A 17605-nucleotide genomic window follows, 5' to 3' on the forward strand; every position below is an offset into this window, starting at 1 on the left:
TTGTTTTATGTGGGTAATTTTAATTGCACCCAATCTCCAAAACAGAGCTGGGCACACCCCAACTTCCTCCCTACCCCTGTCAGCTAGCCTCAGCCCCGCCCCCTTCTTAACGTGGAGACGTGTGGTCAACCTGGCGGATATGGCTCACTTTCATAAAAAAGATAGTAGACAGAAAAGCCAAAACCCCCAAAAACAGAGGGGGGCAGGTGGTGCTAGCGCACACCTTTAATTCAACACTTGGGAGACAGAGGACGGAGGATCTCCTTGAGTTTGAGGCCAACCTGGTCTACAAAGTGAGTTCCAGGACAGCCAGAGCTACACAGAGAAACTCTTGTTTCCAAAAACCAAAACCAAACAAACAAAAGAGACAGAGAAGCCAAGACAAAAGTGCCTGAGATCACAGGGAATCCATGAAGTCTCGCCAGAAGCACCAGGTCTCATGCAACTTAGCGAAGGATTGAAGTCTTGGTTCTATAAATGGCAGCGCTTTTCTCCGTATCGTTTTTACTCCCCTTCCATCTATGTCCTCCATTCTCTCTTCTATTTTAAAAACAGGGTTTCATTTGGCCCTGGCTACTCTCGAATTCATTATGTAGCCAAGCAGGTCCCACCTTCATAGCTGGGATTTCAGTCAGGGGTCACCATGCCTGGCCTCTGGTCTCTTCTTATTGGAAGATCTGTTATCCCTGGTGTTAGAAATTCCACCCCCCCTCCCCCCATTACATCTACTGCTGGTTAATCTTCTAAATAAGGCATTGTTTTAAAACCTGATTGAATTCTCCTGTGCTCAAAAACGGCGTCTGTTTCTCTTGCTCCATCACCTGTGGAGAGGGAACACTGCTGACTGGCTGTTCCTTTCAAGGCTTGAAAACAGTCCTGGGGACTGAACTCTGAACTATTCTTCTCTGAGGCTGGGGGGCCTGGCTCCTTCCCTGGAGCTGGTTTCCTGTCTCCGGCCCAAGGAGAACATTGGAGTTGCCTAGTTACTCTCTCTTCCTGCTTCTGTCCCGGGCAGTGAGGTCGTGCCTAAGGATATCCATGGTTTGAAGCAAACCACACTGGGGTCTTCTGATCCTACTTGGAATTTTATTTGATTTTGCTCTTTTGTCGTTGATTCTTTTCTTTTCTTTCTTTCTTTTCTTTCTTTCACTTTTTTCCTCCCTCCCTCCCTCCCTCCCTCTCTCCCTCCCTCCCTCCCTTTCTTTCTTCCTCTTCTTGATTTGTGTGAGACAGGTACAGCCATGGTCTGACTTGGAACTTGAAATGATCCTCTGAGACTGAGATTATGGGTGAATATTACCATGCCACACACTTTTTTTTTTGGTTTTATATTCCAATTTTTGGAGTTGAATAAAAGGATAAAGAATTGGGGGAGGGGCTAGGGACAGAGGACCTGCCTAGCTGCTTATGCCCTGAGACTGATATCCAGCACTACAAATAAAAAAATGTAAAGATGTTTGGGAGGGGGGTATTAGCCAGAAGGCTCAGCGAGCAAGCGTTCCCGCAGCCAAGCCTAACAACTGAGTTTGAGATCGGGGAGGCCCCATATGGCAGAAGAAAACCGACTCCTACAAGTTGTCTTCTGACCTCCACATGCTTGCCATGATAAGTAAATCAATATAATAAATAACTAAAGATGCATGGGCGTGTTGGAGAGGTGGCTCAGCAGGTAAGAGCATGGTAAGCGCTGCTCTTCCAGAGGACCCCAGTTCAGTTCCCAGCATCCATGTCAAGTGACCCACAACTGCCTCCTTCTAGCTCCAGGGGGTTAGATGCTTCTGGCTGCTGGGTTCCTGCACACACAAGCACATACCCGCACACAAACACACATATATAAACATTGCTAAATTTAAAATAAGGTGTTTGGCCAGGATATAACTTAACTGGCACAATACTTGCATATGTTTGCCATAAGAAAGGTGGTCTCTAATCCACACTACATGGGCGCTAGACTCAAACCCTGAGCCTCAGGCACACAAGGTCCAATTGCTCACGGTCCTCTCAACATTTTATACAGACTAGAGTTCATTGTGAACCCAAGGTACTCTGGGGTGTGTGGAAGAGACTTTCTCCTTGATCTTGCCCTGAGGTCCCTAACCATACGAATTTCTGAACTTTAAGCACAGGCTAGACCATTTCCATTTCAGTGATTGTGAGCTGCAGACAAAGACTCTTCTAGGCTTTGGAAACACATCAGTGAGCAACAAATTCCTTCTTCGTGTGGTAGGCATCCCACGGGTGTGGCAGGTGATGGGTTAATACTACAGGGAAGGCTGAGGAGGAAAGCTAGAAGGTTGTGGCTCCCGGAAGTGAAGAATGTGTGTGTGTGTGGGGGGGGGGGGGTTCAAAGCATTAGTGAGGTCTCAGGGCCTGCATCCATCAGAAGGTTTGAAGATGGTGAGGGACTGAACCCCGTCAGGACGATGCAGATAAAGTTTTGCAAGTCTGGGGAGCAGCCAGAGTCTGCAAGAAACAAAATCCAGCACAAACAGCAGGAAGGCGGCCACCCAAAAGATAAGGATTTTGAGAGGGGGCCAAAGGAACCGAGGAAGATGCTAATTGTGTTGTGGCTGCCCTGTGGGTGGGGTGATTTACCCCATCCTGGACTAGCTCTGTGCAAAACCCTGGGCTAACGGAAAGCAGACCAATGTGGCTTGTGGAAATGACTCCTATCCCACCTCTTTCACAAGTACACATGACCTTGAGTAAGCACTTGTCTCCTGGGCCTCAGTGGTCTCAATGTAAAAGGAGATGGCCAGAGCCTACAACCCCAGCATTTGGGAAGCTAGAACAGGAAGATCTAGGCTAGCCTGGGCTATACAATAGCCATACGAGCCCTGTATCTCATGAGGCCTCTCATTGACCTCATGCTTGCTGACCTCAGGTGTCCTTAATAATGTTAACAGTGCCTTTATTGCTTTGTTTTTGTTTTTCGAGACAGGGTTTCTCTGTAGCCTTGGAGCCAGTCCTAGAACTTTCTTTATAGACCAGGCTAGCTTCGAATTTATAGAGATCCACCTGCCTCTGCCTCCAGAGTCATGGGATTAAAGGCGTGCGCCACCACCACCTCCCAGCAACAGTGCTATTAATAAGGCAATATGTGTGGTATCTCTTGAGAGTAATGACTTTTAAACTTTTTATTTATTTAACTTTATTATGTTCGTTGGTGTGAAGGTGTCAGATCTCATGGAACTGCATTTTCAGACAGTTGTGAGCTGCCATGTGGGTGCTGGGAATCGAACCCGGGTCCTCTGGAAGAGCAGTCAGTGCTCTTAACCGCTGAGCCATCTCTCCAGCCCCGAGTAATGACTTTTAGTAATGAGACTTGTGTGTATGCGTGTATGTGCATGTGTATGTGCATGTGTGTGTGTGCCTGTATGTGTATGTGTGTGTGCACACAAGTGCTCATCTGTGTGTTTGTATATGCTTGTGTGTGTACATGTATGTATGCATGTAATGTGCGTGTATGTACATGCATGTGTGTTTGGGTGTATATGTGCTTGTGTGTGCATGCATGCACATGTGTGTGTGTATGTGTATACTGGAAATTAAGCCAAATACCTGACACTTATAAGGCATGCACCCTACCACAGAATATTCCTAGCCTTTTGTTTCTTTGAGACACTAGGTCTGCCCAAGTTGTCCAACCTAACTTTGAGCTCACTCTTGTAGCCCAGGCATGCCTTAAACTTTCAATTCTTTTACCTGAGCCTCCTGAGTAATTAGGATTACAAAACTAATGATATCACACTCGGTATTGAAACTTTAGTTTTTTGTTTTCTTGAAATAGGGTTTCTCTATATAGCCCAGGCTAACCTCAAACTCACTATGTAGCTGAGGATGACCTGGAACTCCTGATTCTTCTACTTGAACCTCCTAAATGCTGGTGTTATAAGTGTGTGATACCCTGTTCAGCCTGCTAATATTGAGACTTTAAAGTGTGTGTGTGTGTGTGTGTGTGTGTGTGTGTGTGTTTTCAGAGTACAGCGTGTGGGAGCTGGTTCCCTCCTTCCACCAAGTAGGTTCCAGGGACTAGCTCAGGTCATTAAACTTGGAGACAGGCACCTACTGAGCCATCTCACTGGCCTGTATTGAGACTTTTAACACTAAAAGAAAAGCCATCTGACTTGGTCTGAGGAGAAGACAGGCAGGACGAAGTCTTTGGTCAGGAAAAACAACTCGTGAGAGCCAGGCCTGGCACTCCCTGGCTTACATGGCGTGGCCAAGGCTCTTGGTTGATCCTAGAGGGGGAACTTAATAAATAAAAGGCATGAAAGTCCCCTTTCCACCACACAGTCTGCATTGTGGGAAGGTTCCTCTGCAAGCAGCTAACTGTCTGTCTGTCCGTTGGGAAGATTTAGAAAGTATTGTGCAATGGGGGTGGGGGTGGGGGTGACAGAAAAAAAAACCCTAGCAAATGTCTTAACCTTTAGACACTCAGGGAGCTAGTGTGTTCTGAGCCCACTGAGCAGCCACTGGGGACACTGTAAAGGCACAAGCTTTGGTCAGCTCCACTCTGAATTTCCTTGCTCGTGACAGACAGGGCGTTTGGTTTTGTTCTAAGACAGGGGTCTCATTTTGTATTCCTGGCTGGCCTTGAACTCAGAGATCTGCCTGCCTCTGCCTCCTAGATGCTGGCATTAAGGGTGTATGCCACAATGCTAGGTAGAGGTTTGGTTTTTCACTACCAGGACAGAGGTGAGATGGACTTGCTGGGAAAATAGGACCAATGAAGGAAATCCCTTCTTCCTACAAGAGAGAGCTCATGCAAGGGCCACAGAGTGGGCCCTGCAAGGTCTGGGGCCAGACTGCCAGACAGCAAATCCCAGTAGCATTTGAACATCTTTGCTGCTCGGTTTCCTCATCTGCATCATAGGTATGGAGACGATGCCGAAGGGTTGGGGATGCAGTTCAGCTGGGAGAGCATGCAGGAAGCCCTGGATTCCATTCAGGTCTGCACAGACTCTGTGCAGACATACAGGCCTGTAATCCCAACCCTTGAGAGGTGGAGGCAGGAGGATCAGGGCTTCAAGGTTGTCTTTGGCCACACAGTGAGTTGGAGGCCAGCCTGGGCCTGTCTCAAAAAAACGTATTCAAGTCGAGTGGGGGTGCTGCACACCTTTAATCCCATCACTCGGGAGGCAGAGGCAGCCTGGCAGCCTCTGAGAGAGCTCATTCCAGGATAGGTTCCAAAGCTACACAAAGAAACCCTGTCTCAAAAAAACCAAAAAGAAAAGAAAGATAGGTAGCTCTGGCTGGCCTGGATCTTGCTATGTAGCCCAGGCTGGTCTCAAACTCAAGAGATCTGCCTGCCTCTGCCTCCCAAGAGGTGGAATTAAAGGTGTGTGACCCTAGGCCTAGGCCCACTATGAGGATACTTTTGTTGTGTTTTTGAGACAGGATTTCACTGTAGGCAGGGTGATCTTGAACTCATGACAATCCTCCTGCCTCAGGTTTCAACTGCTGTGATTACAGAGGTGACCTACCCTACTAAACTCTGCCTTAGGATTAAATTTTCAAGCGATCACCCTCAGGCTTGTAATGATTCTCATTCTCTATGAAGATGCAGATGTTGGACAAAAGTGTCAGCTGGGGAGGAATGGGTTTGAGATCTACTGTAAGACACTGGCAATAAAGGTTAGTAACAGGCACTGGCGCTTTGTAACTTACAGGGCTGTATCCATTGACCCATCACAGACTTACTACCTGTCAGTCCCCAGGCCACTGCTGAATCTCCCGCTAACTGGGAGTCGCTGCTCGCTCACTGCCAGAAAATACAGGGTCACATACCCTGCCTGCAGCAAGAGCAAATTCAGAGTTTGAAATACAGTTCCTATGACGTGCATTCCATGTTCACAGCGTCATGGGGTTGAAAGGTCATAAGAGGAGTCATTGCCATTTGGTGATCAATTGGATTATCCACTTGAAGATGTAATATGTTGGGCATGACAGCTTGTGCCTGTCTTTCCCAGTTCTGGGAGTCTGTGCTAAAGACGAAGACCTTATCCCAAACATCAAGGAAAACAATTTTTTAAAAAAGAAAAACAAATAGATTTTTTAAAATCTCACTTCAAAAAGTGTATGAAATAGTGTGTTACTTGGATCAACTGAATTCTTTCACGGTGCAAACATATTCTAAAATGTCACTTTGCTAAGTACAGTCATTTTTGTCAGTGGGTAAAGAACTTCCCACCAAGTCTGACAACCTGATTGAATATACCTGGGACACATGGTGGAAGGAGAGAAATGACTCCTGAAATTTGTCCTCTGACCTCCACAAGTGTACTGTGGCATCCAAATTTGCATATGCACATACCCTGCACTCATGTGCATGCATGCATGCATGAGCACCTGCATGCACACACACACAAGCACACAAATACACACACACACACACACACACACACACACACACTGCAAATTCTGGGACTATCTTCTCATTGACTGTCAGCAGAGACTAAGGGAGTGGAGTGAGGCAGGGGTTCGGTTCGGAACTGAGAAGTAGCCCTACTTAAAAGCTAGCATTGACAGGAAAACTACCAGAGGAGGTTCTTCAGGGACTGAGCCTTCAGGGAGCCCTGTGAACTCAAGATCCTTAACTAATAGTGACCTCATTAGCCGAAGGTAAAACTGTGAGGGGGAAGATCATGGGCTAGCATTCTGGATACATTCAGTACACATTATTCTGGGTGAATGGCTTTATATCCCGAAACCAAAATGCATGGGCACACTTAGAAACGCCACAGCCCTGTTCTGCCTGCCCATCCCCACCACTCCAAAAGGAAGGCGCGCTCACCCTCTCTCTTTAGAGGACTGTCCTTTGAGCCGCTGCAGACACATCCCTCCCGGCCTTCTCTGAGGTAGGGTGTGCCTTGGGGAAGCCTGGCTTGATTGAGGACGGGTCCTCCCCCATTCCTCCGTCTCTCCATCTGTCATTTTAAGATGTAGTCACACATCTTTCTTGCAATCTCTTGCAAGTTTGTTGAAGTAGGTCTCCTTTTCCTAGTCCCAAATTCTTGAGAAAAACTCAAAGTGGAAGGGACCTACCTCCCTTTCACCCCTGTGAGCTAACGTGAGTGCTTCCGTGGATGCTCCAAAATTGAAGGACGCTTCATTTGTGACCCAGCGGGACTGTTTCATCCCCAAATTTATTTTCTCTTCAGCCTCCCAGGATACCGTAATTTCCAGCTACACTACCTTGAGGTATATAATAGTAACAGTAGTTATTATTATTACTATGCTGAGGGTCACTCCCAGAGTCTCAGGTTGACATATTCTGCCACTGAGCTGTGTCCATGGCCCTAACTACGATTCTTTTTTAGGTGGTTTTTGAGACCTGACTTCTGACCTAACTTCCTTATTCTCATTGGACCCTAAGGGGGTTATTCAAGGCTTGCTCTCTATTAAAATATTTTAATTAATTAATTAATTTTTATGTGTATGAGCGTTTGCCCCACACGCATGTGTGTGCCCCACATATGTCTCTGGTGCCTACGGAAGCCAGAGGTGGCTATCAGATCTCCTGGAACTGGAATTTCAGACAGTTGTAGCCACTATGTAGGAGCTGGGACTCAAACCCAATCCCTGTAGACGAGTAGCCAGTGCTTTTAACTGCTGAGCCATCTCTCTAGCCCCTAAAAGAACTTTTAATCTTATCTTTTGGTTTTTTGAGACAAGGTTTCTCTGTGTAGCCCTGACTATCTTGGAACTGCACTCTGTAGACCAGGCTGGCCTTGAACTCAGAGATCTGCAAGCCTCTGCCTCCTGAGTGCTGGGGTTAAAGGTTGTGCACCACCACTGCCTGGCAAGTTAACTTTTTGTACTTTATCAAAATGATTTCGGGGAAGGATGAGGCTGGGATACTCTCTACATGTCAAACTCTGTAACTGCAATTCCAAGGGATTTGATGATGCCTTCTTTTGATCTCATTGAGTACCAGGCACACAGGGTTCACATACATACATTCATTCATACATACATGTAGGTACTCACTCATATGTATAAAAAATAAAAATAAATGATCTTTTTAATAAAAGCAACTTTCAACTGGGCGGTGGTGGCGCACGCCTTTAATCCCAGCACTTGGGAGGCAGGGCAGGCGGATCTCTGTGAGTTCGAGACCAGCCTGGTCTACAAGAGCTAGTTCCAGGACGGGCTCCAAAACCACAGAGAAACCCTGTCTCGAAAAACCAAATAATAAATAAATAAATAAATAATTAAAAAAAAAAAAAAAGCAACTTTCTAGGTCTAAGGAGATGGTTCAGTGGTTAAAGTCCTTGTTCTGGACTCTAGAACTCAGAAAACAGAGGCAAGCCGATCTCTGTGAGTGTGAGGCCAGCCTGGTCTACAGAATGAGTTCCAGGACAGCCAGGGCTACACAGAGAGAAACCCTGTCTCGAATTCTCCCCTTCCTCCAAAAGAGATCGGGCCTCAGTGAGTAAGCTGGGGAGCAATCAAGGAAGACTCTTGATGTCAGTCTTGAGCCTCCTCACCCTGGCACACACGTGCCTGAATACCCCCCCCCCACATACCCACACACGTCCATGTGAGAGAAAGAAGAATTTTCTTGAGTGTTATGTCAGATGACAGCAGGATTGGGAGTAGACTGAGTAGAACGGAGCCTTCCTAGAGCGTGTGAGACCCTAGGGTCATCGCTAGCCCTGGGGTGCAGATGTAACCCAGCTCTTCTCAAAGCAATTGTGATTGCGCGCATAGGAAACCTTGCCTGGAAAGCTGTTAACCTTTTTAGATCAGTAGCTAAAGGAGCCCGAATTATGTAACAGTCAAAACCTGACATGAAGCTGGGTGCAGCCACACAAACTTCCAGTTCTCAGAAAGATTAGCCGTTCAACGTCAGCCTTGGCCACACAGCTAGTTCAAGGTTAGTATTAGTTACCTGGAACCCTGTCTCACAGCAACAGCAGCCGCTCTGAAGCCAAGACTAGAACACATGAGATCAAGATTCCTCAGGCAGAGCTTGTCCAGTGTCTTGGGGATGGGGGTGGAAGCGGATCTATGCTAAGGCCATCTGCAAACTTAAGTGTTTGGGAGGGGCAGTAAAAATCAAAGAAGGGTCAGCAAAACATACGTCGTTTCATTACTAATCAGAAGCAGCCGGGTTTTATATTCCTTTATTGTTTAATGGGCCTTAAGTTTTAATTTACCATGAGCCAAGCATGGTGCCACACACCTTGAATCCTAGCACTCAGGAGGCTGAAGCTGGAACAGAGAGGCCAGCAAGTTCAAATCTACCTTGGCTGCCATCAAAGAGACAGACTACCTCCTAGATTTTTTGGTGTGTGAATTGCTGAGGGTTGAACCGAGGACCCCTTGCAAGCTAGGCAGACACTCTATCGTTATCAGGGCTACATCTCTAGCCTCTCAAAACCTTTAAATTTCCAAGTAGCATTTCACTGAGTCTGTTTGTTCCTTTTTCATGTTTGCAATGAAGACAAAGGTGGGGGGGGGTGCTAGAGTCCAGCATGAAATAAGAACCAACCAAAGTGTAGTAATTTCATTGGTCAATGCGGTCAGCCCCTGGAGATGGAAATGAAAAGGCCGTTGAAGAGCTGCTTAATGTTCTGTGGTCACACATTAAGGAGCAAGTACTTCCTTCTTCCTCCATGACTGTCAACTTTACTATAATGCCAGGGACTGTAAGCTTCCTTTGGGGTTCTTTTGGGCAGAAAAGGAAGCAGGAATGAGGCTGGATTGTGAAGTCTAGCCAATGTTGCGCTACGGAGAAAGCAGGGTATGGTTGGCACGTACCAAGTCGAGGCAGGAGAACCAGGAGTTCAGGGTCATTCTCAGATACATAGTGAGTTCAAGACCTGCCTGAGCTACCAGAGACCCTGCCTCAAAGGCGGTAAAAGACAGGATGTGGTGGAGCATGCCATTAGTCAGAGCAGAGGCAGGTGGATCTCCCTGAGCTCAGTCCGCTTTGTAATGAGTTCCCGGCCAGTCACTGAGTTGAGGACTTGAACTTTGGTGGATTGCTTATCCCAGAGGAAGCTTAGAATCTGCAGGTAGTGCGTCTGAATGAGGAGCAGGACTGACTGGCATCTGCAGTCTATCAATGGGGCCACATAGTGCCTCAGAGTATAAAAAAAGGCAATAAAAAGTAATGAAAATGAACCCAGTGTGCTGGGCGCTATGGGCAGTTCTGGATTGCCAGGGGCAGGGTATGACTTTTCTAATCTCTGGGGAAGGAGGCGACAATCTTTCAAGTTCTTCCTTGAAAATCTCTAATTACTGACCTTTTCCTAGTAATCACTAACAGATTTTCAATTAGAAAAGATAAATAATGACACACAACAGTAATTGCAGACTAGCTTGACAGTTTGTGTAGGAAAAGGATTAGTAGCTTTGAAGTCAAATAAAGGCTCCTTTGAATCAGGATCTCAGGTAATTCAGGATGACCCCAAATTCGTTTTTGTTTTTCGAAACAGGGTCTCTCTACATAGTCCTGGCTGTCCTGGACCTTGCTGTGTAGACCAGGCTGGCCTTGAACTCACAGAGGTCCTCCTGCTACTGCCTCCCAAGTGCAGGGATCAAAGGTGTGCACTGCCACAGCTGGCTAGCTCTAAACTCTTGGTTCCCCTGCCCCTATTTCCAAATGCTGGGGTTGTGGTCATCGGCTACCATGCTAGACCAACTTTTAAACCCTTCATTTCAAAGGATCTACTTCTGCTCCCTTCTGCCTGAGTGTCTCCCTGAGATATTTTCTTCCTATATTATATTATATTATATTATATTATTGATAAGTGAAAGGACTCCTAAGAGAATCACCATATCTCCTGTTCCCTGGCACTCACATCAGTGATACTCAGCACCTGACTCGAGCATGGCACTGTTTAGCCTTTTAAAGCTCAGTAACTTTAGAGTTGGCATGGATTTTTATTTGTTCCTTTGTCCTTTCTTCTTTTGAGGCCAGTGTCTCAGGCAGACCAGGCCGGCCTCGAGTTGACTGAAATCATGGTCTTCCTTGCCTCTGCCTCTTACATGCAAAACCGATATTTCAAATTCTACTAGATTCAAGATAACAGTCATTTAAATTTTCCCATGGGTATTTTTTTCCAAAAGAAGTAATTAATGGATTTAAGAGTTGGGCATGGTATGCATACCTGTAATCCCATCGCTTGGGAGGGGGAGGCAGCAGGATTGTGGAGAGTTTGAGGTCAGCCTTGGCTACGTAGTGAATGCAGTGGATTCCAGCTTGGGCTGTGTATGGAGACCGCATCTCAAAAACAAACATACAGCTAAAGTCAGAAAGTCAGGAGAGGCTTTCCCACTAAGGCAGCCTCAAGGGAAAAGATCTTTAACAAACGTCTTTCGGAAATTCTCAACACACGCTGTCAGGGAGAACAGTGTAATCCGCTTCGGCAATGATCAAACCAGTGCCGTGCCCAGCACTAAATAACCAGCCTCGGGTTATTGAGAGCAAATTTGTCTTTGATTATCCTGGATGGAAATGTTTAGCAGATACCCCTAAGCCATAACGGCTAGCGGGGAGACTTCCCTTTTGCACACGCACACCAATCTTATTTCCTCTTTGCTCATCTGTCTCTGGAGTGTGGTTTCAGGTGCTTGTGTTCTAGAATGGGTCTGGCCACTGACACCCGCAGTGTGAACGGAGGGGATTAGAGACTTGGGAGTCTCCAGATTTGGGGGGAGGTAGTGGGAGGAGGCTTGGGAGCTCACAAAATCCCTTGGCTACACGACAAGTTCAAGGCTAGCTGGGGATACATGAGACCCTGTCTCAATAAATATATAAGGAAGGAAGGAAATAATATACCCATAACCCAGAGACTTGCGGCGGGGCAGTTTCCAAGTGAGAACATGCCCCAATTATTATTTTCAGGTACAATTTCTCTTTCTTCAGGTTTTATTTCTGTTGCTGGGATAAAATACCCTGATTAAAAAGTCATTTAGGCTGGGTGGTGGTGGTTCATGCCTTTAATCCCAGACAGAGGCAAGAATCTCTGTGAGTTCAAGGCCAGCCTGGTCTCCAGAGTGAGTTCCAGGACCGGCTCCAAAGCTACAGAGGAACCCTGTCTCGGAAAAACAAAAACAACAGCAACAACAAAAGCCACTTAGGGAAGAGAGGGGTCGTTTCAGCTCACACTTCCAGTCCATCACTGTGAGGGTGTCAAGGCAGCGCGAAGCTGAAGCGACTAGTCGTACCACATCGGCAATCCAGAACAAGAAGAACAAACGCATGGTAGCTTTCTCTTCTCTTACTTGACTTTCCTGGTTCCTAAGCCAGGGCATGGTGCTGCCTGCCATGGGCTGGGTCTTCCCACATCAAATAAGATCAAAATCAAGACAATCCCTCACAGGCACCCCCTTGGCCAGCCTCCCACCATGGCCAACCTGATCTGGCAATCTCTCACCGAGACCCTCTTCCCGTGTGAACATAGGTGGTGTGAAATTGACTATACTAACCATCACTGCTTCTAAAGTCTCTGAGGTGCTGTGAATAGCCTACTGAAGCTATTAACAGGGTCTTTTGTTTTGTTACCAGAGAGTTAACTGAAGGTTAGGATGAAAAGGAACCAAAGAGAGTGGGCTGAAGTTCCACCAGATACTAATACTCTGCACCGGGCGGGACATGTGCTGGGTCTGTGTACGAGTTGGTTCCTACGGTAGAGGATTCTCTGGCTCTGAGAGGCTCCGGAGGAGACTCAGTTCTATACTACTATCTCTACCGGGGCTCCTGAGCTCTTGCCTCTGAGGCCAGTCCTTAACAGGAAATGGTAAGGAATGGGCAGGAAATCCCGAACAAGGGAAGGGAAACTCCTCCCTCCCGTCAAGGCATGGCCAAAGAGTGGGAGCATGAAATGGAAAAGCAGGCAAGAATCTGAGCAGCCTAGGAAAAGCACCCCTGAAATGGAGAGTGGTGGACCCTTCAGAGCCAAGAGGGAGAAAGCTGCCTCAGAGCTGCAACGGCTCCCCACTCCCCCAGGCTCTCTCTCTCTCTCTCTCTCTCTCTCTCTCTCTCTCTCTCTCGCTCTCTCTCGCTCTCTCTCTCGCTAGTCCTTTATGTACAGGAGTATATGTGGCTTGTGTTTTTACATCCCATAACCCTCTGAAAGGGGAACCTGCCCTTGTTCCTCACTTTTGACTTGGAAGATATAAAAAATAATTTCAACATAAATAGAAAACAAAACAGCCACAAAACAGGAGAAAAGATGAAAACATAAATGGAATCAACCCCAGGGAAGCAGGTGAGGTAAAGGGACAGAGGAATGCTAAGGTTTTGTTTTGTTTTGTTTTGTTTGTTTGTTTTATCTTTTATCTTGATTAATTGTTTTGTTTTGTTTTGGAGACTGGATTTCTCTGTGTAACTGCCCTGGCCATCCTGAACTCTGTAGACCAGGCTGGCCTCGAACTCACAGAGATCCATTTGCCTCTGCCACCCAAGTGCTGGAATTAAAGGCGTGCGCCACCACTGCCTGGCTACCTTTTATTTTTAAACCCAAAGTCTTCACCTATTCGTGAGGTAGAGGGAAAGCCAAGGATCCCGTGAAAATACTGACTCCAAGAAGAAAATGTGTGTGAACCAGGACCACTCATCGCTGGTGGACGAGACCCCAGCGTGGAAAGTTGCCTGCTGGAGCTGGCTCCTTAAATTACGCTTCTTCTTCTCTTTGATGTGAGATGTGGGATGAGCTTGTCACACCCGAGCTCCCTGACCTGCCAGCCTCAGTCCTCGACTGTTTAGATCATTACCTGAAGAAAGGAAGGGGAAAGGGTGTTCTGAATGCTGATTCAGCTTTTTTTGATGGGAAAAACTTTTTGTTTAAAAAAAAAAAAGAATTAGCATACAAATGACAGACAGCATAACTCTTTGGGGAAAAAAAAAAAAACAACAAACCAAAACAAAAGCTTCGGGGAGAGTCTGGTGTTTCATCATGGGTATGAATAGTTGGTGGTTTTTTTTTTTTTTTTTTTTTTTACAGTTTTCTTTTTTCTTCTTCTTTCTGGGTGTTGATGTGGATCTCTTTCTATTTGTTCAGGAAACCGTGACGTGTGTTCTTGGGCAGGGTCTGAGGTTTTGGAACCTCTTTCTAAAAGGGACGGAGAGAGCACCCTGCAGCATTTGGTGATCGAGAGGCTGGCGTGTGGTGCTGAACTGGGCAGGATGCGGCATGTTCCCATGGGCAGCAGGCTTCTCCTGGTTCTCTCCTTCATCCTGGTTTGGGGATCTTTGGTTCAAGGTAAGACCCAGGATCCCTCCTCCCCCCATCCTCCGTCCTCTGCTGTGAAAACCTCAGCATCTGCTTGAGGGGTGGTCTCCATCTGCAGGTATGGAGTGCCCTGTTGTGGGGTTTGAAGAAGCTGAACTCCCTAGTGTGAGTTCACTTGAGTTTGCTCTAAAAAAATAAATCAATACATAAAAAAATAAATTAAACTCTAAGGCAAGAAACCTAGCCCAGTAGCTGAAAAATGCTCTTATTTTTAGGTGAAGATGTTGGTTTATTCATTTAAAGAACTCAAGAAAAATTACCCGAATGACTGATCTTGGAATGTTTTAGAGTATCACCTATCCCTGAGTTGTCTGCCTGAATTCCATCTTTGCTTCATGTTGCGGTAGGGTCTCATGTAATGTAAGATGGCCTTCAGCTTGCTATACAACTGAAGATGACCCCGAATTCCTGATACTTTTGCCTCCACCTCCCAAGTGCTCGGATAACAGGTGTGTGTGGCCATGCTGGGCTCCGAGTTAGAAAGCATCCTGACGGCACTGTTATTTTTAACAGTGGGCGAGGTTTGTTTCTTTGCTTCTTTAAATTGAGATACATTTAGCTACTCTCTTTTCTTCTTTAGTTTCATTCATCTCGAACATTCAGTTTGGGCTAGGCATTGCTAATCCTAACCCAAAGATATATTTTGAGGATAGCCCAAAGCGTGTTAGCGTCGGCACTCTTGTTCAGAAAATAGTCTGTTTGGTCACCCCTCCTTAAGTTTGGTTATCATGTAGGGTTGTTTAGTCCCACTGAGCCACCCTAAAACTCCTCTTGACTAAGAAGATGCAATGAAAAGTTTATAAGGGGAAAAAAATCTACAAATTCTTCTCCGTTGATATATACGGAAACTTTCTAAATGAGGGGAGCTTATAGTCTGGTAAACAGGCAGCACAGCGTTTATGACTGAAAACCAGAAAGTTCCCTCACTTGGTAAAGGAAATGTTGAGTCACAGCGGTGGCGTACACGGCCTCGGGTTGTTTCTTCGAAGTGACTCCTAGCTATCCTGTTCTTTCTGCCGACTGAAGTGAAGTCTCACAGGTACCCTCGGGAATCCCTCATATAGTGGAAGTTTAAAAGCTCATTTTGATCTGGGTTGTGGTAACGTTGGAGGGATACAGGAAGTGACCTTGCTGAAGCTTGTTTCTATTTATGCAGCTTGGGTGGTGCTGAGCCTTGAACCTAGGGCCTCACGCAATGGTAACTCCTCCACCACTGAGGTAGAGTCCTGGGTCTCTGTTTGACACAGAGAACAAGTTTACTCAGATCTTTTAGGGGAAAACCTTTGGCTTGATGCGATGAATTTCCCAGTAACCTCATGCTCTAGCAAGACACAATTTGTGACACACGGGAGACCAGTTGGCCATGGGTGAGTCTCTTACTAGAGACGTATATGTAAGCCTTTCGATTGCAGAAGTTCCCAGAAATGTCACAGTCCATCAGCGTCTGGTAAAGCTAAACGGAACACAAACCTTGCATATTTCATCATTAGCAAGAAATGGAGAAGGAACCGGGTAGGTGGCTTACGCAGCACTCCAGAGGCGAGGCCAGCCTAGTTCACCTAGTTCCGGAGGAGACAAAGCTTCACAGTGAGACCCTGTCTCAAAAATTAAAAGACCTGGAGAAGGTGTAGGTGTGGGCAGAGCTGTCACGTATGTTTCCAGCTTGTTGATTTAGCTCTCAGCTGGACAGGGAAGCAAATAAAGGAGAAAATGAATGAACCAAAACTCTAGGGTGTTTCCAAGGTGCTCTTGGCTCAATGCCTTACGCTCATATCTGAACAGGAACGGAAATGGGTGCTTGGCCATGAGTTAGTGACACACAGGGCTATAGAACAGCCGTGACGTCACTTGTCATACCTCTCTGCGGTGCCAGGTATGATTCAACAGCACTCACTCCCCCTCCGTCTTTTTTTTTTTTAAGTGGTACAGGGCCTGCAATCACTTAGCCCAGGCTGGCCTTGAACTCATTAGTAGCTGAGGATGGTCTTCAATTTCTGATTCTCCTTCCCAAGTGCTGGACTTACATACGTGAGCTACCATGCCCAGTTTGTGGAGTGCTGGGAACCAAACCCAGGCCCCTGTGGATGCTACACCAACTCTCTACCTGTGCAATGGCAGCCCAGCCTTCTCCTTATCTTTAAAAAGATATTTGAGGACCAGAGTGTCTGTAGCTTTCTGGTTTGAATGGCCAAACGCACCAGGCTTTTCACTTTTTTTTTTAATATTTATTTAGTATACAATATTCTGTCTTGTGTGTCTGCCTGAAGGCCAGAAGAGGGCATCAGATCTCATTTTAGATGGTTGTGAGCCACCATGTGATTGCTGGGAATTGAACTCAGGACCTTTGGAAGAGCAGGCAATGCTCTTAACTGCTGGGCCATCTCTCCAGCCCCGGCTTTTCACTTCTTGATCTTAGGTTTTTGTCTTATACTGGTTTTCTTAGATTGCCGAAACAAAACACCATACACTGTCAAGCTTAAACAACAGGAATTTATTTTCCTCACAGTCCCAGAGTCTTAAATCAAGTTCCCAGTGTTGGCAGTGTTGGCAGTGTTGGCTTCATTCTGACACCTTTCTCTTTAACTCATATATGGGTGCCCATGTCTTCACACAGACCCTGCCTCCACACACCCCATTATCCTCTTCTTTGAAGGATACCAGTCATATTGGGTGAGGGCCAACCTAATGATCTCATTTTAACTTCTTTTGCAGTGGCCATGTCCAAATATTGTCAGCATTGGAGGCACTTGTAGGTTAGGACTTCACATGAAATGAATCCTACATTAATAAATAACTCCTGTAACATTACTTATTTCTCCAAATTCAGTGAAAACCATGATGTAAAATACTGTGCCAAGTACATGGGAACTTGGTGATGGGTGTGGATGATAGGAACAGATGGTTGCTGGGCTAGAGATGTGGCTCAGTGGTTAAGAGCACCGGCTGTTCTTCCAAAGGTCCTGAGTTCAATTCCCAGCAGCCATAGGGTGGCTTGCAACCATCTGTAATGAGATCTGGTGCCCTCTTCTGACCTGCAGGTATATCTGCAGACAGAACACTGTATGCACAATAAATAAATAAGTCTTTAAAAAAAAAAGAACAGGCGGTTGTGGGGCAATGGTGGCACAAGCCTTTAGTCTCAGCACTCAGGAGGCAGAGGCAGGCATATCCCTGTGAAACTGAGGTCAGCCAGTCTAGCCCGGTTCATATCTAGTTGGTCTGCTGGTTCTAGATCAAGTTCCAGGACAGCTAATGCTACACAGAGAAGCTCTGTCTTGAAAAACAAACACACAAAGCAAAAAACCAGAACAACAACAAAAAACAGATGGGTAATCTATTTAATGTCGTTTCCAGGG

The 17605-nt window shown here is 46.2% G+C and overlaps 1 protein-coding gene across 2 annotated transcripts in view; it reads left to right on the forward strand.

The window, feature by feature from the left end:
• Srgn (serglycin) overlaps positions 1-17605 on the forward strand; it is a 37339-nt gene that overhangs the window by 8262 nt on the left and 11472 nt on the right. For both annotated transcript variants that reach the window (XM_041656248.1, XM_041656249.1), the window contains exon 2: positions 14019-14219. In XM_041656248.1, coding sequence (XP_041512182.1) covers positions 14144-14219 — 76 coding nt within the window. In that variant the 5' untranslated portion in view covers positions 14019-14143. The remainder of the gene's footprint in view (positions 1-14018; positions 14220-17605) is intronic.

The sequence above is a fragment of the Microtus oregoni genome, unplaced genomic scaffold (genome assembly GCF_018167655.1).
Source record: "Microtus oregoni isolate MIOR12 unplaced genomic scaffold, Mior012 000007F_ref0000211, whole genome shotgun sequence".
Lineage (NCBI taxonomy): Eukaryota > Metazoa > Chordata > Mammalia > Rodentia > Cricetidae > Microtus > Microtus oregoni.